A 21,132-nucleotide genomic window follows, 5' to 3' on the forward strand; every position below is an offset into this window, starting at 1 on the left:
TGGTGTGTGTGTGAGTGAGAGAGAGACGGGTAGAGAGAGAGAGAGAGACAGGGAGAGGGAGTGAGAGGGAGAGAGAGAGAGACAGGGAGAGGGAGTGAGAGGGAGAGAGACAGAGACAGAGAGACAGAGAGAGGGACAGGGATAGAGAGAGAGACCGAGAGGGACAGGGAGAGGGAGACAGGGAGAGAGAGAGAGAGAGAGAGCACTATTACATAGCAACAGTTTGAGAGCAAGCGATTTTGGAAAAAAAACTATTTGCAGTAAGTTCATTTACAAACAACCAACATGTGCTTATTGTCCTCTAGTTTGCCTGGAATATTGGTTCACAGCCATGTGGTATGATACGGGACAAACCATCATTGTTGCTAACAGTGAACAGTTCATAAATATATATCTACTTTTCATTAAAGACAGCTGAGTGAGTCAAACCCTAGCAAGCCTCAGATGGTGAGAATCATGTTCAGTTTTTAAAACAAAACAGATACAGTATTATTTCTACATTCTGCAAACATTTAACCCAAACCTTTTCTTTTTCTGTGTTGATGAACAAATTAAAGTCTATTATCTCATGTTTATATAGTTCCTCACATAATTACAGACTTTTGTTTTTTTTACTTTTAACAAAGTTAATGTTCCAAGCATTTGGTCTTTCAGCATTTTGCCATCCATTTAAATCCATTTAGTGAGGCCATTCAGGAACTGAGACAGAGCAAAACATGTGGACTGTGTGGATTTCCTGAAGCTTGGCTTGGGGAAACACAGCTGTAAGAGACTTGTGAGGTCACCGCAGATCTGCGCTTGCTGTGCGTTGTGCATACCAGAGCTCTGGAACATCATTAGTACAATGGGTGGAGGGTCTATAGATTTTTCACATCTTACATCTCTTGAAAGCACAAGAACGCGTATCCTTCGGTCTTTTGAAGACCGATATCTAGCATTCACTATAGGATCTAGCATGTTTTATAACTAAACATGGCCAATAAGCCTCTAGTTTCAGAGAAAGAGGAAATCTGAGTGTCAGAGAGACCAACCACTGACTTTTTCACACAGCCGACTGACAAGCATGCAAGATTATCTTATTTAACAACAGCTTGATATTAAACACTTTTGAGATACTATACGCTTTTCTTCACTCCAGTGCCTACGGTATATTTTGTTCTGAAGAGCTCGCTGTTTTGCATCATTTAAAACGAAGCTGACACAGTGTCTACACAGTGCATAGAGATGCATGCTGTGCAAACAGAAATGTAGACAGCCAATCAGATTGCAACCTCCAAGATTCTGAAGCTTGCGGCCAGAAAAGGGTCCAAAAATAATCTTCCTGGATGGCCTCGCTAAGTGGCTGGCACAAAGCACACAGGCAGACCGAAAGCTTGGAAGCAACACTAACTAAAAAAGAAAAAGGCGTAATGTTTCTGAAATCGAATTAACCGCTTCATAAGAACATATTCCAGGGTGATTCAATTCAAACAGTTCCAGTTTATCAAAATATGTTTCAAAAGTACAACAATCCCTGGTGTACATTTTTCAACTTCACTGGTGCCGGTGTGTAATTTTCATTTTACGCAACACTCTTCACATAGAATTGGAAATATAGTAGCTCCTCTGTGTTTTGAGATGCACATCTCCATTAGCCATGCACATCTGAGCCATTCTGTTTGATACAGCCAGCTTTTCTCCCCTCTTTTCTCACTTTTCTCCCCCCCCCCCTTTTTTTTCCCCAGATGTCCTTTCATGCTACGAGGATCTGAGGAGCACAGCGTCAGAGACTGCACTTCACCGCTTTCTGTCAGCTTTTAAGAGCAACTTGGCGCAGATACGAGAGGCGGTGGATGCCTTCGGCCCTTCAAAGAGTGAAGGTGGATCAATGTCTGTTTCAGACTCTATCTCTTTGTCTCTCTATCTCTCTCTCTACTATATCTCTTTCTCTGTTGAACTAAAATCTTCTTTCTAAGCCTGAATCAGCTCGTGATCCTTACGCTTTTGAATTATTGGTAATGTCCTAGAAAATTCCCACAGTTATCCCTGTATTGTGATTTCTGCCAAAAGTTGAGCAAAGCTGAGTTCTTTATTTATTATTACAATACACCGATCAGCCATAACATTAAAATCACTGACAGATGAAGTGAATAACATTGATTCTCTCATTACAGTGACAGCTGTCAAGGGGTGGGATATATTAGGAAACAAGTGAACAGTTAGTTGTAGATGTTGATGTGTTGGAAGGATCTGAGCGACTTTGACAAGGACCAGATTGTGATGGCTAGACGACTGGGTCAGAACATCTCCAAAACAGCAGGTCTTGTGAGATGTTCCTAGTATGCAATGTTTAGTATCTATCTAAAGTGGCCCAAGGAAGGACAACGAGTGAACCAGTGACAGGGTCAAGGGAGCCCAAGACTCATTGGTGAGCATGGGGAGCAAAGATTAGCCCATCTGGTCCGATCCCACAGAAGAGCTACTGTAGCACAAATTGCTGAAAAAGATAACACTGGCTGTTACAGAAAGGAGTCAGAACACAGTGCATCGCAACTTACTGTATATTGGGCTGTATAGCTGCAGACCGGTCAGTGTGCTCATGCTGACCCCTGTCCACCACCGAAAACGCCTACAATGGGCACGTGAGTATCAGAACTGGACCATGGAGCAGTGGAAGAAGGTGGCCTGGTCTATTGAATTATGTTTTTGTTTGCATCGTGAACATCCGGGTGCGTGTGTGTTGCTTAACTGGAGATGGAAGAGATGGCACCAGGATGCATTATGGGATGAAGGCAAGCCAGTGAAGGAAGTGTGACTCTCTGAGCAATGTTCTGCCAGGGAAAACTTGGGTCCTGGCATTCACGTGGATGTTACTTTGACACGTATCACCAACCTAAACTTGGTCATTGCAGACCAAGTACACTCCTTCATGACAACAGTATTCCCTAATTTCAGTGGTCTCTTTCAGCAGGATAATGCGCCCTGCCACACTGCAAAAATTGCTCAGGAATGGATTGAGGAACCTGAAAAAGAGTCCAAGGTCTTGACTTGGCTCTCAATTTCCCCAGATCTCAATCTGATTGAGCATCTGTTGGATGTACTGGACAAACAAGTTCGATTCATGGAGGTCCCACCTCAACTTACAGGACTTAAAGGATCTGCTGCTAACATCTTGGTGCCAGATACCACAGCCCACCTTCAGAGGTCTTGTGGAGCCCGTGCCTCGACGGGTCAGAGCTGATTTGGTGGCACAAGTGGAACCTACCCAATATTAGACAGGTGGTTTTAATGTTATGGCTGAACGGTGTATACAGTTGAGTGCAAATTTTTGCATACCCTTACTTCAAAATACTGAAACGGTCATCATTTTCCTCCCACTCTGGTTGTGTCATTGCGTCTGTTTCTTCGCATTCTGAAAGTTTTTCACTGCTGGTAATGGAATCCCTAACCAGACCTTAGTCATCTCCTTCTTCAGCTTCAGGAAAGGTCAAACACTTGAGTTTGCTTATAAAAATGACTGCTGACTTTGACTTGATGTAGTATTTAGGCTGTATGAGATAACAGGTTTGTATGAGGTAACTCTAAACTAGAGTTTCCTACCATACAGAAATTATCATCAAGGAAGCATTAATTAACAAAATTAAGGAAAAATAACGGTGATGTCCTGTTCACCAAAGAGCAGGCTACAATCCTCCTCAAGAGTTTGTCAGCTTTGACTTGCTTATATTTCCTTTCCTTATATTTCGCTTACTTTAAGCTATAAACTCTACATCTCTATATAAACTCTCTATATAAACTCTATATATTATATATCTCTATATAAACTCTATATATTTAAACTATATATCTCTTACATTAGGCTATAAACAATCTTGCTTTTCAGCCTATATATTTCATATTCATACATAAAGTAACATCAGGAGCAGGCAAACTATCCATCCATCCATCCATTTTCCATACCACATATCCTACACAGGGTTGCGTGGAGCCTGGAGCCTATCCCAGAGAACTCTGGGCACAAGGCAGGGGACACCCTGGACGGGGTGCCAATCCAACGCAGGGCACAATCACACACATTCACACACCCATTCACAAACGGTGACAATATTGAAATGTCAATCGGCCTACAACACGTCTTTGGACTGGTGAGGAAACTGGAGTACACCGTGGAAACCCCCGAAGCACAGGAAGCACACAGGATGGAGGTGGGATTCGATCCCCCAACCCCGGAGGCGCGAGGCAAACGTGCCAGCTCTGTCTTTTGCTCCCTTTATTTGTCATTTCAGTATTCTGGCTACTAAACTGGACAGGACGGCTACTAAACACGCAGTTTTGATTCACTTAAACACATTTCCCTGTGAAAATGAGCAGATGGAAGAAAAGCCTACAGTCTAGGTGTGGCTTTGAATCTGTGTATTTATTTTAAATGTGTAATCCGAATGTTTAATACACTTCTGTCTGCTCCTTCTCGATCACGTCTGTCCTGCTACTCTTTCCCTCATTCCTGCCAGAATCTTCCTGCCCTAATTCAAATCCTTGTGTTTTTCCATTACAAACACAGACAACAGCTGTTGGGGGATTCGCACATGCTTTCACACAGAGGGGAAAAAGATTCCAGCAGGCAGGGACATTTCGGCACAATGCTGAAAGCCGTTGCTTACTTAACTCCACCCCCACACCATCCCACCCCGAAACTCGCCAACGCTTTCACTAATTTAGTTGCTGCCGCTTCAGCTCTCAGTTTGCACTCAGTATTAACAGATTCTAGAATATCAGAGTTTAATTCACAAGTTTGTTATTGTTAGAGGTGGGAAACATGGCAAAAAACACTCATATAAATAGAAACATAAACTTTTTAGCCTATTTTCCGCCCCAACATAATGCCGGGGGGGGTTGGGTTTAATGACTCCTTTATTTAATGTCTACCATGGAAAATATTTACCATGGAAAATGAGGGAAAATGAAACAATTGGTATAAAAATACACCTGAGTGCAAAAGTTGCATACCTTTAACTAAAGAAAGCAGAGAATTATATTTTAAGCCAATAAGATATTGGGACTGTGTGTTTGGTTTTACAGATGTTCAGATATATCTGCATTATTACAGGTAACCAAGACTCTGTCAAGTATGCTGCCTTCTTTAAACCTGTCAGTTTTATAGAAGTGCTGATAATACACACATTATCTAAACAGTTGATCATGATACATCCTCATCATCATAATCACCATCAACTAGCTCTAATTATTGTTTGAATCATCAGTAGAATTCTGAGAGTTGAAAAGTGAGACAGCGAGCAAGTGAGTTAGTTAGTGAGTGAGACAGCGAGTGAGTTAGTGAGTGAGACAGCGAGTGAGTTAGTGAGTGAGACAGCGAGTGAGTTAGTGAGTGAGACAGCGAGTGAGTTAGTGAGTGAGACAGCGAGTGAGTTAGTGAGTGAGACAGCGAGCGAGTGAGTGAGACAGCGAGCGAATGAGTGAGTGAGAGAGACAGCGAGCGAGTGAGAGAGAGACAGCGAGCGAGTGAGAGAGACAGCGACCGAGTGAGAGAGAGAGACAGCGAGCGAATGAGTGAGTGAGAGAGACAGCGAGCGAGTGAGAGAGAGACAGCGAGCGAGTGAGAGAGAGACAGCGAGCGAGTGAGAGAGAGAGACAGCGAGCGAGTGAGAGAGAGAGACAGCGAGCGAGTGAGTGAGAGAGACAGCGAGCGAGTGAGTGAGAGAGACAGCGAGCGAGTGAGTGAGAGAGACAGCGAGCGAGTGAGTGAGAGAGACAGCGAGCGAGTGAGTGAGAGAGACAGCGAGCGAGTGAGAGAGAGAGACAGCGAGCGAGTGAGAGAGAGAGACAGCGAGCGAGTGAGTGAGAGAGACAGCGAGCGAGTGAGTGAGAGAGACAGCGAGCGAGTGAGTGAGAGAGAGAAGCAGTGTGTGTGTGTGGGAGTGAAGGAGTGAGAGTAGGATTGTGTGTGTGTGTGTAGGTGGGTGGGAATGATTGAGGCAGTGAGTGAGTGAAAGAGCAAGTGAGAAGGATTGTGGGAGTGAGTGAGGCTGTGAGTGTGGGAGTGAGTAAGAGCGACAGAGTGAGAGAAGGATTGTGGGATTGATTGAGTGAGTGAGTGAATGAGTGAGACAGCGAGCGAGAGAGTGAGAGAAGGATTGTGGGAGAGAGTGAGACAGTTTGAGACAGAAAGTAAGGCAGGGACGCTGGTGTAATGGAACGGCTCAACAAAAAACTAACACGAGTGCGTGAAAGGGTGTGACGTGGTGTGAACATAAACAGCCACCTTGTGAAAGTGTGCAGTGATGTGTAATAACGTGGTATGGTGTGTGTGTGTGTGTGTGAGTGAGAGAGAGAGAGAGAGAGAGAGAGAGAGTGAGTGAGTGAGTGAGCAAGAAAGAAATAGAAAGGAAAGTTTTAGTCCTCTATGTGTATGTGTGTAGGCATGTTTTTACATCTTGGTGGGGACCGTGTGTGCGTGCGTGTGTGTGTGTGTGTGTGGGCAGGCTGCAGTTGGCCCTGATGTGTGGTTCTGCGAGTGTGTGAGTCACTTATCCGTGCTCGGTGTTGGTGTGTGGTTATGGGTGTGTGACAGACATGGACTGCAGCCCAGACCTCCCCATGTAGGAGCCCATGGCAGTGCAGGCCTGATTAGACTCCACTCAGCAGACTTGAGTGTTGACATCAGCCCTTAATAACCACACACACACACTCACACACACTCTCACACACACACATACACACACTATTACTGCATGCTCTTGGATAATAAATGTGACACCCAGGGCTGTGTGACGGTGGATGTTGCTGCACCTGTCACAAATGTCCCACACTGTAGCCTACACACTCCAAGGTTCACACTTCAGCTCATGCTTCTCTTCTTGTCCTCGGCTGAATTCAGTAGAAACGCTGATTGTAATGTAGTGTAGTCAAATGAAACCAGTGTCTGCTGCACTGCATCAAATGAATTCTGCAGACAGCGTACTGTCCTGAAGAGTCGTGTTCATACAGAGCAGTGATCATAAAGAGTGAATCTGTCCAATGAACATGTTGTTAAGATTTTCCGAGCTGATGGAAATACTGTAGCAGAGCTATTAACATAAAAAAAAACAACTTTTGTTTTTAAACGTGAATCAGCACTACTTCTGTGTGAGATCTTAGCAGATCGTCTGTTGCTGCGTGTCTAGTCATGTGCATTTCTGTCAGTTACTTACATTTACATTTATTCATTTAGCAGACGCTTTTATCCAAAGCGATTTACAAATGAGGAAATACAAGCAAAGCATTATATATCAAGCGGAGAACAATACAAGTAGTGCTACCGTACATGATCTTTAATTGAGTTCTAGAGAAGCAAATGCACAGAGTAGAGGTGTAAGTGTTTTTTTTTTTTTTTTAGGATAATATGGTGTTGGCGTTTTAAGGGTTAGTTAAGTGTTCACAGAAGAGGTGGGTCTTTTAGCTGTTTTTTGAAGATAGTGACAGATTCTGCAGTCCGGATTGAGGTTGGAAGTTCATTCCACTGCTGAAGGACAGTTAGTGTGAAGGTTCTGGAAAGGGTTATTTAGCTGAACGCAGCTCATCAGACCAGAGAGTAGCGACAGGGATGGAGACTATTGTTTAGAAACAGGAGAGTTTGTGGATTTTTCATCGATTTTTCTTTTTATTTACCCATTTTTTGATAAACTGGCAACATGGCCTATTTAAAAGCAAGAAAAGCAACAAAAAACAGAACGTTTACAGACAAATACAAGTCTGTAGTTTTAACACGAAGAGCTGTGAGAAGCAAACGATAACCAATTTGAAATGTTTCATATGCAGGCGTGTGAACAAATAAGTACACCCCATGGAAATTGTTGGGTTTTTTGACATATTTGGACAAGCAAACTTTTGATCCTCTTTGAAACAGTGTTTATTAATAAAGGTGATACAGTCTATCAAATGACATAAAATTGACATTTTGTCGTCATTTTCGCAATTTAAATGAGCAAAACACAGATCAGTCGCATGGAAAATGTAAGTAGACCCCTATATTTATCACACCTTCACATCCATAAAATTAGAATCAGGTGTTCACGATTGGGTGCCAGTGATTAGATCCTGCTTAGGGAGTGCAGTTTTGTGGAAATGTTGAAATGTTGTGGGGGTATTTGAAACCGGCAGTACATGCGAAAAAACCCTCAAACATCTTGCAACTGAAAGAATATCGCATGGAAGAGTGGTCAAAAATTCCAGCAAGGCTGGTGGACAATTATACAAAACGCCTACAAGAAGTTATTTCTGCTAAAGGGGGCGATGCACATTTTGGCCTTAGAACCTAGTACTTACTTTTTCCACAGATGAATATCACATCTATTGACATTTCTGTTTCTGTTGAATAACATTTCTGTTGAATAATTGATTGAAAAAGCTCATTTTCCTTGTGGTTTTGTTCAGGTATATCAATTTCGTTAATAGGCACGGCTTCAAAGATGATCAAATGTTTGCTTGTCCAAATATGTCAAAAAGCCAACAATTTCCATGGGGTGTACTTTTTTTTTCCACAGGACTCTATGTAAATAAACTAGCCAGTAATAGTTTAGTATTAAAATGTTACTGTTGTCACCGGTCACTCACATTCGTTGCGTATCTGGACGTCCATAAGCAAGGAATTTTAGGTTTTTTAAAAAATCCACTGCAGATTTTACCACTGCATTTGGACGTCAAGACCTTGCTTAAGTACTCATAAAAATATCATAAGAGGCTCCCAAAAGAACCACGTTTGCCCTTTTGTCCAGAGGTCATGAGTTCGAATGCCAGCAATATTGTCTAGGGAGCATAATTGGCCGTGTTTTCTGGGTGGGACGGATGGCATACTCTCTCTGTCTCTCTTTCCTGTCAGTCACAGAGACACTAGCCACTCATGAGCATCTGTGAGTTCATGTATGGGAAAGAGGGGGGGATAGCACTTTTCCTCTGAGTGTGAAATACCATGAGCAGCAGTTTCGGAAAAGATGCGGTTGGCTGGCTTCAAGTGTCTTGAATGAAGCACATATTAGCCTTCCCCCTCCCATGTTGGTAGCTATGTTCCATATTGGTACGATCCATGCTATTCGCATTAAATCTCATTCTCTTCAGGGAACATCCCAATTTCACTTGACAAGGTATGTCACATTTTTATCATTATGTCACTGTGAAGACAGTTTTCAACCCAGAAAGAGTCACGCATCTTATTAGAATATGCCCCATGAACAGTAAGCATCAAAATGCTTTTGTAAGTGTTTATGTAGATGTATCCCAATTGTCATCCATCTTCTATACCGCTTATCCTACAGGGTCGCAGGGAACCTGAAGCCTATCACAAGGAGCATAGGGCACAAGGCGGGGTACACCCTGGACAGGGTGCCAGTCCATCGCAGGGCACACTCACATACACATACACACACCCATTCATACACTACGGACACTTTGGACATGCAGCGGCAGGAATCGAACCCCCAACCCTGGAGGTGTGAAGTGAACGTGCTAATCACTAAGCCATCCTGCGCCCCCCTGTTGTCAGGAAGGGTTTATATACTGTAGATGTCATGTAGCCCTGTGAGCACTACCCTTCACTACCATTAAGTTATTTGCCTGTTTGTCATCTGTGTGATCTCTAAGCGTATATACAATACATTTTTGGCAGGCGTCATGGCTTCCTTGCAAGTACAAGTTCTTTATATTAATATTTAAAATGGTTAATGACGTAGCGTCTGTGTGTTTAGTTTAACAGACTCCTTTTTCCAGTTATTTTTTCTCAATATTTATGCTGATTTCCTCAAGCTTCACTATTACAAGCGAGGAAAAAAAATGGTGAAGCTGATTTAAAACAAAAAACGATAAATTTTTTTTGTTTTGCGGAAACTTCTCATTAATACTTTATTTTATTACTTTTGAACCGGAGCATGCTTACAGCTTCATGAAGATTCTTTTTTTTGTTATTCCTATAAAGCTGCTTCTTTCTATGAAAGGTGCTACGAAAATAAAGATTATTATTAATAGTATTATATTTCCACCATAGCCATGCGAAAGCCATCTGAAACACAAGCCAATGCCCTGCTTCACGTTCTTCCATCCCAAACAGTGGAATGAACAGCCTTCATCAGCTTTCCAACTCAAACACCTCCGCTTCTCTCTCTGCACCGTTCCAGTTTTTCCTTAGGTGGCCCTGGTTCCTTGGGGCTCTCTCTCCCTCTCTCTCTCCCTCTCTCTCTCTCTCTCTCTCTCTCTCTGTGTGTGTGTGTGTGTGTGTGTGTGTGTGTGTGTGTGTGTGTGTGGTCTTCAGCAAGGCAGCCTCTAACCGCCCCAAGCTTTTCCTGTGCTGCTTCTCCCTTACACCTCTCTCTTACCCTCACTCTCTGTAAATCTATCTATTGCTCTCTTTCTCACCCCTGGTGCCAAGCACTCGCACTCTGCAAAACTGCTCCGACTGGAGACACCGACGGCAAATATTTACACAATGAGCTGGTGGAATGCCGGCTTTTCGTGGCCTGACGTGGCTCTGCAGAAGGGGTGCATCATTGCGTTCAATCATCCGTATAATGTTGCTTCTGAGAGATATTTATGTAGCCTTATGGAGCATCTTCTCTTTAGTCTGGCAAATAGCAGCGAGAGTGTGGCAGCTAACTGCAGGCTTCAGAACTTATTTCAGATCGAAATATGTCTGCTTTCGTATTTGTCACTTTTTACGGTGAGTTTCACAGCTATGTCATTTAGTACTGTGTCACTTTAAAACATTATATACTGTATGGTAACTCTGTGCTCCATTACGAAGATTCCTTTTCATTTATACCATGGTCTGTCCGAATACTCGATTCTGATTGGCTGAAAGGTGGGCGTTAAAACCGTATAATGCACAGGTAGTTCCAGTCAGTTTAATCATCGTTCTACAATAACGCGCTGGCTATAGATAGCTGTAACCAGAGTAACATACAGTTAAACTCACAGCTTCATTATTAGTAGAGACGCGGCACAGACGCAGGTAATTCACACATGCACAATCTCGCGCTCTCTCTCTCTCTAATAATTATTTATGTATTACCATTCTTTCAAATAACTGTAATCTTATCGCACTTCTTTATCTTGGAGTATGATTTAGAGCAGAATTCTAGATCTAACGACCCGTATATAAAATAACTAATCACATCAATCACAGCTTTAACTTGTCAATTTTGGCAAGTGACGACAGTATAAGCGGGAAAATCCACGGCTAGGTGTACGTTACACCGTTTTAATGCACTCCTTGGAGGCCAGCTTCGCCTCCACGTCGCTATCCATTACTTATACCAATAATCGACTGTCCTAATACACTTGACTAGGTACGATACATCTTCAACGAGCAGTAGTGCAGCGGGTCCTCCTCATCACGCTGCCTCATAGCTGTGTTAGTTACATAACTTCTTCATGGGATAACTGAAAAGTTTATCTTGGCAGCAAGTATTGTTAACAAAATTACTTAGCTGATATTTCTTTACCCTTCCTATAAGAGTCCAGTTCAGCTGTGCAGTTTGGGTGAGCCTGTGCTCACTGTCCCCTCAGATTTCTGTTCTTGCCTGACAGGAGTCAAACCCGATGTGGTCTTCTGCTGTTGTAGCCCATTCACCTCAATATCTTGTGCATTCTGTGATGCTTTTCTGCTCACCATGGTTATAAAGAGTTACCGTAGACTCCCTGTCAGCTCAAACCAGTCTTTCCATTGTCCTTTGACCTCTCTCAACAATCTCTCATCGACTGCATGCACATGTGCCTTTTCTGAAATACTCAAACCCGTCTGGCACCAACAACCGTTCCATGCTGAAAGTTATTGAGATTACATGATGCTTGACGTGAATATTAACTGAAGCTCCTGACCTGTATCTGCATGCCACTGTCACGTATTTAGCTGATTGGATAATAGCATGAATGAGCAGAGGTACAGGTATTCTTAACAGAGGCTATTTTTATTGGCTTTGTCGAAGTACTGTTTATTCTCTTCTGAAGTAAAGTAATGTCAGCCATCTTTCACCTCGACAGTAGATACATTCGTGTTGTGCAGCGAAGCCAGAAACACGCTTCCAAATATAGCAATCACAAGAGAAAAATCATGTGGATATAAATCACTAGGATATGAAAGCAAGGAAAGATAAAGCGTCTCTTCTGACCTTTGAAATGTCAGGTTTGGGGACTTTTCAAACCTCCATTTATCTGCCCCGACTGTTTCAGAGATATGAAAGCACCTTGGCGAAACACGATTTACTTCAAAACAAGATAGTGTCTGGTCTTGAGCGTTTTTATTTCCCCAGTTACAATTGTTTGTTATCAGGCTGGGTAACATTTCTATAGAATATATTGTGCTCTAGGTGACAGCAGTGCATTTTAGTGAATTTTCCTTTGTCTTTTGCCTGTTATCACTATATCTGTGTGTGTCAGTCAGTCCCCGGACCTGCCTCTGAACCTGCTTATCTCAGATAGTAGCTCTACACCATAGAGGTGATGTGTTAGGGCACTTAACACCCAGTGAGCTGATAAAAACGCGCCTAGAATTCATACAGGGCTTAAGAGACCCGCCGAATCCATACTGCTTCTGTCCGTTAGCACTGTCCGAACGAACGGGTGGGAACGATCGTGTTCCTCTCTGACTGCAGCTCCTCTCGAATTGGACACAGGATAATGGTTGAACTGAAACATGCTTTAATGCTGGAAAGATAAAGTTTGCAGAAGAAATGCTAATAAATACAATGCCGATCAAAGATTCTTAACTTGTTCTAAATTACATGTCACTCATAAAATACGTGCTTTTGTCTGATACTTATTTACATTAGACAGGTAGTCAAATATCTGTTAACTGCACTAATTAGATACATAACGATAGAGTATTTATGTAGCAGTCAGCACTAGTTAACTAGCTAACGCTACCTTAGTGCATAATGTTGTGAATCCTAGTGTTGGTGATAAGGTTGGTTAACTTTAATGCACATTGAATAATGGATAATGGAAAACATAGTGTAACAGTAACGCTGACTACGTTTACATGCACAGCAAATTCCATGTACAGTCTATATTCGGGTTGCAGCCGTATTCTGAATACGATGTTTATATGCATACAGATATCGGAATATTCCCGTATGCACGGTTGTTGTAAGTATGCCTGAGTTGACATTCCTAAATACCTAGCCACAGATAAGCATTGGTTAGCACCCACAATTCCTTGCAGACTGAGCATGCACATACAGTGGTGCTCGAAAGTTTGTGAACCCTTTAGAAGTTTCTATTTATCTGCATAAATATGACCTAAAACAACATGAGATTTTCAAACAAGTCCGTGAACCCAATTAAATAAATGAAATAAAAACATTATACTTGGCCATTTATTTATCGAGGACAATATTAAAACGGCAGATAAATGTTTCCGGTAAGTGTTGATCAGTCCTGTACGTTGGCTTGGAGGAGTTTTAGCCCGTTCCTCAGTACAGAACAACTTCAACTCTGGGATGTATATCTCCTTTTAGTGGATTTTCTGAATAAAGTGTTTACATGCAACACTTTTCCGATTAAAACGTGCATATTCCAGGGGTGAGAATCCGAATATTGTCTTAATCAGAATCATGCAATCGGATGTAAACGCAGCGTTACATCCATTTCGAACAGAGATGGCTAACATCAGTAATTTGGCATGATGTACAGTAGCTAGCCAGTATTATCTTAGTTACATGATACTGTACTTTTATTTTGAAACGTGCAGTCAAGCTACCAAAAAGGACTGTCACTAGCTAGAACATGATGTTTGAAAAGTAAACTCCATCCACTGACTGTTTGAACCAATGACTTTCCTGCTGCCTTTGTCTCCCAGAGCAGGCGTGGAAGCGAAGTGATTAGTAGTTTTGCACATGAGCAAAAAAATAGACATGGAGTGTAAAGTAATGCAAGAGGATGAATTTGTTTGTCCCAATTTCGGTTAAAATGAAAGCGTCTCTGTTCTATGAGACGGACGACGACAGTACTTCAGAAACAAATAGCTAATGTGACTCGACCTTCGCTCTTCGGTCCATACAGGATATCGCAGAGTTGTATTTTTTGTGATTGTTGCGGCCAAAAACGCTCGATTTTGCTGTGGCTTTTTTTATTTATTTACAATTGCGATGCGACGAGTTTTTTGTGTTTTTTTTTTTGCGGAAAACTACTCGAATTGGTGAAATTGCAATTTGCGTGAAATAGTTTTGCGTGGCCTTTCGCAGTGACATCTGTTGGTAAACGAGTCCTCTTAGCTGTACTCTGTAATCAGAGAGGGCATTGGCTGAATGTGCGTTGTGATGATGTCATATGATGTGTTTAGGTCCAAATCTGCAGAAAATCGGCAGTCTGCCCTGGAGTTTTTGTGTTAGGGTTTATTTCCTTTGACTTACAAGCGTTACATTTTCTGAACATGTGAGATGCCACTGCACAATAAAATAGATAACATTATCTCACCTTACACATATAATTTATTTCTTCAAAGCTTTTAAGTTATTTTTTGCATGAGACGCATTGGGGCGTGAAAGTGAGCGAGTTGAGGGGTTTTCCATGCAACAGCTGCAGCCCTTAGCGAAAGTATTTCCTCTGTTAGTCAGGTGACTTTGCCGAGGCCTGACAGAGATTTACAGCTCTCCTGACACATACCTCTTCCCATCTGAACAAACTCCTCATTTATCTTCCCTTTGTTTTACACTCCTCGTTTTGAGCCTCATGCTCTGCCTCTCTATAAGGAAGAGTGTGATGTAAATTGAATGTAAACTCTGGATTAAAGCAGAGAGCAAAAGGTCCATCGAGGCTCATTTGTTACGGAGCTGCATAGCTGGTTTGTTTTAGTTTAAGAGTAAAGTTACAGTAATAACGCTGTATGTTAACTTTTTGCACTGGTGCTAGAAATGCTGCTGTAACAAAGATTAATATAGTCTCTACTTCCTGGTCAGGGAGCTGTCGATCCAAATCTCTCTAGCCAATGAAAGTAAACCACTGTTAAGCCCCGCCCACACGTGAGATTTGTGCCAGAATGGCGAACGCAAACTCGCAGAGTGTAGACGAAAACCCTGGCAGCGTATTCATAAACCGCGATTAGCGAAAACGAAGCTTAGAAAACCGTTAACCAAGAACGTTGTTTATTTGATTGAATTGAAAGTTTTACCACGGAGTTCGCTGTTTTCAGTTACAGAATGTTTTTCTTCTTCCTCATTGTCTATTTTTGTTTGTTTGTTTCTTGAAAAGTTACATTCAGTACTTTTGGCACAATTTTAAATCCATGCATAATGATAGAGTTCATTTTAGATTTAATTTAAAAAAATAACTTCTCGTTTAGGTCACACCCACAACCACAGGTTTAAATCCTAATAGACATTTGGAGCCCTAAACAGATACAGATAGTGTCATTGAATTACACTCTTAATATGGATGCTTATATATAGCTTAACATCAGCTTAAGCAAAAAGAGACTTTTTTTCCAGGAAATAGAAAAAAAAAAAAATGATTTAGCATGTGATGCTGTGCATCTCAGGTGGTGTTTATTTATTTTTTTGAGATTTTCAACAGTCCTGTGTTTCTGTATACGTAGGAGATGAAGCCCTGGCGCAGTATGGCCACGATTTCCTGCACACTGTGGAAAAGCTCCTGAAAGAGTGTACCAAGAACAGAGAGAAAGCAGCAAGTCAGGTACACTCCCTCCAGCAAGAGCAGCAGCAGGCCGTTCAGACCCTTCACATCCTGCGAGCCCAGAGAAAGGAAGTGAGTACAGAAAAGGACCAGCTTCAATCGGCATGTCCTGGGAGCGCTCCGTGTGAGAGTCCTGCTGCTCAGTCTGGAAGTGCGGGAAAATCCAGTGCTGCACCTAAAGAGCCGTCTACCACGCCAGCCAATCGGAGAAGCCGAGAGATCCGCAGAGCTCTATCGGTCCATGTCTCCAGAAACAGCTCGTCTCAAGAGAAGGGGTTCAACCAGAGGCCGGGCAGAGAGGAGGATGGGCTGAAGAGGAGGAGTTCTTTCAGAAGCAAGAGCAGGAAGACTGTAGATAGACCTGAGTGGCAGACCTAGACATGTTGAGAGGAAGAGAAACCATTTACAAGTCCAACCCCTCCATTTTTAAACTACTTGCCTGTCCTGTGAAATATTGAAGCTCTTGAATAGTGAGGTGGGGTGTGTGTGTGTGTGTGTGTGTGTGTGTGTGTGTGTGTGTGTGTGTGTGTGTGTGTGTGTGTGTGTGTGTGTGTGTGTGTGTGTGTGTGTGTGTGTGTGTGTGTGTGTGTGTGTGTGTGTGTGTGTGTGTGTGTGTGTGTACGTGCTAATGCCTGTTAGAAAAGCCTCTCTGGCTACACAGACCTGGTGGAAATGAAAGCACTTAAAGAGCCTTGTTCCATCGATGTCAAGCAAAGTCCATGTCTATTTCTTTCAGCTTTCTAGGCCTCGGTCAAGGCGAGACAAGCCAGGGGTGCGTTACCGGATCACACAATAACACTGTTTTTATTCATTCCTTCAAAAAGCTGTCGAAGCAGGTGTGTCTTTTAAAGTGCAACAAGCCCTGCCCTGATTATCGCGCCGATTTTCTCTGTGTTGCCTTTGTTTGGATAGGTAGAGTTTACTCTGGGTTTATTTAATCTGACTTTTTTTTTTGTAAGGAACACTAAAGACAAGATGAACCCAAACCTGCACACCTGACCATTTTCACCTTGTTAGTTCATGCCCCTGATCACACCATCTGTTTCATCCACTTAAATGACCGAATCTTTGTTTCTTCCATCAAAATGCAATCCCGATTTACTTCCTCCTCCCCCAGCGATCAGTGGGCCTCGTTTAATAACCTTTTAATAAAAGATTTTTGCAGGCCAAACCTCAGGAACATTGATTTTCTTCATAATCATACGTGCATATTGATAACCACCTTTAAAGTATTCATTCACATTCACAGCGCAGCTGATTTTCGATTTAGCGATGCCCACCACTCAGGGTGATGAGCTACCACAGAACCCTCTAAATCCAACGCTAATGTTCTCGTTCTTATGGGGTGCCATTTTTATTTCTTTCTTGGTCCTAATTTAAAGTCTTATTTGTGATACTTTACGGCTCTGTTTTCTTTGCTTCCTTTCGCAGTTGAAATAAGTAAGCTATTTTAACTTGACAACATAATCCTTTATATAAATCTGAAGTAACTTGAGACGGTGATACGATCTGAAGCTTATACATCATGGTTCACGTTAATGACGCTCCGTATACATACACTCCGGAGCTGTTCTTGGAAATGAAAAAATTTCTTGTATAAATGCTCCTGCGAATGATTTACGAATAAAAAAAATGTTTGTATTCAGCTTGATGAGGCCCGCTGAGTGAAAACACGTATTTGTTTATATTGAAAACGCCTCTTTTCTCAATCCAGTGAAATCCCAACGGATATAAAGCCTAATTCCAGCCATACGTTGTTTCCTGCCCAAATCTCCAGTTTCACTCAGAAATCCGTCACGTCACTACGCACTATGATTTTCATTCCGTGTGTCTTTGATAACTAAATTGTGTCTGTGTGTCCTTGTTGATTCTTGCACAGTGAGCCTTGGTATATCGGCTACTTCACGTTCCCTTTGTAAAGCAGTACGATCTTCGAGCTGTTAGATTTGTTTATTGAGCACTTTTGTGGCTTGTTGCCTTTAGACCACAGGATTCATTGAATATTCATGATGCTTGAATGTTTGTTACTGACACCATTAGCATATTTCTTCCAGATTAGGCCCTGCACCCACAGCAGGTCATAAAAGACGCCCCCCTGAGTCCTCCATCTCACGCTTATTGTACGATACAGTATGACATCTCTGCCATTAGACAGCAGCGTCGTTGTCCTCCTTTTCTTTTCTCTCTCTCTCTCTCTCTCTCCTCCTCCTCCTCCTCTTTTCTCTTGCTGCTTCTCTCTCAACACAAAGGTAGTCATGGGACGCATTAGTCACCTCCATGCATCTGTCTTCCTCTCTGACAGCTTAGACGTGAATACAAAAGGTAGAACGACAGAGCGAGAAGATGAGATAAGAGGAGTAAAATGCGAATGGAGTCATTCTTCTTTCTTAGCCCCATAGCTTTTAGATGGAAAGAGCGCTTTCTCTTAAGTCTTTCTTTCCTAAATTTCACTGTCATGCATTATGCATAAGACTCCCTCCCTTGTACACAAACACTTCAGGGCCTGCTTTTACTTTTATGCTCTTGCCATGAGCATGTCTCTCTCTCTCTCTCAATCTATCTGTATTCACCTCTCTCTCTTCAGCTGTCTGACTCTCCTTCCATCCTCCCTGCAGGAACACAAATGGCTCGGGAGGAGCTATTTCCTCTCTGAACTCTAACTTGATTATTCTGCATTTGTCCTCCATGTTATTTTTATTTTTTTTTACCCTTCCCTTATGCCTTGATGCTAACCCCCCCTCCCCACCCCACACACACACACGCACACATTTGTCACAACGAAAACTTAATTTCATAAAAAATCTCCCATGGCCATGAATAGAAAAGGCCAAAAGCATAATCAGCCTCAGTCCATTTCTTTAATTACACAGTTCCAGGATTAAACACAAAAATGTTTAATGTGACTAATACGGTTCAGGCGTGTAAATGTGGAACTTTCAGAACTTAATAATGGATTTCAAATGAATTCTAAGAGACGCATTGAGTTATGTGTACTCATGGACTTGTTTAATGGGGATTTTTTTCTCACACACATATTAAAGGAATACTCCGGATTTCTTCCACCTAATCGCTACCTGTTGTATTTGTAATGCATGTGTGATTACCATGGACAAGACTTTAGTTTCGCTATACTGAGAAAACAATGTAAAACCTGTTGACTCACCACCATTGTATTTGTCATCAAAGTCTAAGGGCGGTGGTTCTATTCGATTAATAAACAACAAAATCTGACTCTTATATATAATAATGTACGCCTGCCCGTTCATGCAGTTATCCAATCAGCCAATCATGTGGCAGCAGCACAATGCATAAAATCATGCAGATACAGATCAAGAGTATTAGGTAATGCTTACTTTGTCTTCAACTGTCCAGGGTCTGTGAGCCCATGCTAACTGTATCCTCAGATTTCTGTTCTTGGCTAACAGGAGTGGAACCCGGCGTGATGATCTGCTGCTATAGCTCGTCCCTCTCAAGGTCTGACGTGTTCTGAGATGCTTTTCTGTTCACCATGGCTGTAATGAGTGATTATTGGAGTTACCCAAGTCTTTCATTCAGCTACAGGGTGTCCCAAAAAGTCTCCATGCGTAAGGGAAATTAACACTTTTTAGCTAAATGTCTTCCAAATTTTTTCATACTTAGTTTATATATATATATATAATGGATTGGGAAGCTGTCCCAAGGTTACGATGGACTTTAACAGGAAACATGATAAGCACATCACACACGACACTGCTGCCAAACTTACTAACAAACTCAAAAAGTCTGGAAGTGTCCGCGAATATCTGCCCGCTGACGAAGGCACAACCGACGTGATGCTGGCAGACGTAGTCCCCCCGTGTATGGAGATGTTTGGGAGACCCTGTAGAGCCAGTTTGGTCATTCTTTCTTATCAGGAAGGCATTTCTGCCTGCAGAATACTGCTCACGGGATGTTTTTTGTTTTACGCACCATTCTTTCTTACCACATGATTGACTGATTGGACAGTCGTATGAATGTACTGGTGTATGGGTGTTCCTAATAAAATGAATGGTGAGTGTACTGTATGTAGATAACACAAATGCCTCCCTCTGAAAGACAAATTGCACCAAGTAAGCACTTTATAAATACCTATGGGTGAATAATTCTTAAAAGTGCTCATCATTTATGAAAATGTGTATTTCACAATTAATGCCCCTCAAAACTGCAACTAGTGAGTTTCAAGTAATCTTGTTTCCTATGTACTTGGTAATTATTTATATTCTACAGCTGTCTTGGCCAAAAAATTAGGTCGAAAAATGACGTAATATTCCTTTAATATCCTGCATTCACTTATAAACTTCAGTTCATTGGACTCTCAGAACGTTTTCCTGTCTTCTAATAGCATGTTGTGACATATTAATGTGCATTCATGCACCAAATGATATTTTCCGACAAGGCTGGAATGGTAAGTATACCGGACATATCCTACATACTATGTATGGACATCAATTGATCTAACATCCCTTTAAAAATTTCCATTTCATTTTATATCAGAGACACCAGCCAGAAACATACACTGTGCGTAAAACCTAATTACATCAGTTATTGTTTCTGCCAGTTTGGTGCTCAGGGAATTATCTTTATCAGTGCCTTCAAGTGTAGCATCCCGCTAAGACTGCGTTCATGCACAGAAATCCAGACTAGATTGGACGGAGGATGTGAAGCATGCCAGGGTTTTATAAGAATGCTAGAGATAAGTGCAGATCGACCTGGCCCTGTGGCATCTTCAGGGTGATGGGAGTGGATTTGCACTCTAATGAAGCAAATCGAGGCAGAGCAGCGAGGGGAGGTTAATGTAGTCTGGAGTGTGTGTGTGTGTGTGTGTCTGTGTGTGTGTCTGTGCCCCACATGCCCTACATCACCTGCATAAATACCAACTCAAAGCTGGTTATAGTGTTTCTGAAACCTACCTGAGGGAAGAAAATACCCCCCAAAAATGAAAGATTAAGCATTACAAAGCAAGACATCCAGAGAGTGGGAGAGGAAGAGAACTGAAGAAAGTTATGGAGAGCTTTCATTATCGTTTATAAACCAGCTGCTGGCAGCAATTCTCTCAAGTTTTACTCTCCTATGTGCCATATAATTAGAGCTTAAACGGGTGTAATAATTATACGCATTATAATCTCAATAAGATTTTGTTCATACTATATTAATAATGGAGCAGGTAATTGGAGAGAACCGGCGTTCCAGGGGATGCTCATTTGCAACTGTGTGTTCAAGGGTTAAGAAATGCGCAGTATTAATTATTCAGCTTTATATCAAGTGAACAGTGAGCAGAAATGCGTTGCCTCAAGATAATATTACTGATGAAAACTGAATATTGTGCGTCTGTGTGTGTGAGTGTGTGTGTGTAATAATTGCAATTCTAATAGACTGGAGATTTCCATCCATCCATTTTCTGTAGCACTTATCCTACACAGGGTTGCGGGGAGCCTGGAGTCTATCCCAGGAGGACACCCTGGA

At 42.0% G+C, this 21,132-nt stretch overlaps 1 protein-coding gene across 1 annotated transcript in view; it reads left to right on the plus strand.

The window, feature by feature from the left end:
- The window catches only part of LOC128625467 (uncharacterized), an 82,128-nt gene extending 62,191 nt beyond the window's left edge, over window positions 1-19,937 (plus strand). The window contains exons 11-12 of the mRNA XM_053653782.1: window positions 1,725-1,859; window positions 15,554-19,937. Of these exons, the coding sequence (XP_053509757.1) occupies window positions 1,725-1,859; window positions 15,554-16,029 (611 nt within the window). The 3' untranslated portion in view covers window positions 16,030-19,937. The remainder of the gene's footprint in view (window positions 1-1,724; window positions 1,860-15,553) is intronic.
- Window positions 19,938-21,132: the final 1,195 nt, after the last annotated feature.

The sequence above is a fragment of the Ictalurus furcatus genome, chromosome 22 (assembly GCF_023375685.1).
Source record: "Ictalurus furcatus strain D&B chromosome 22, Billie_1.0, whole genome shotgun sequence".
Classification (NCBI taxonomy): Eukaryota; Metazoa; Chordata; class Actinopteri; order Siluriformes; family Ictaluridae; genus Ictalurus; species Ictalurus furcatus.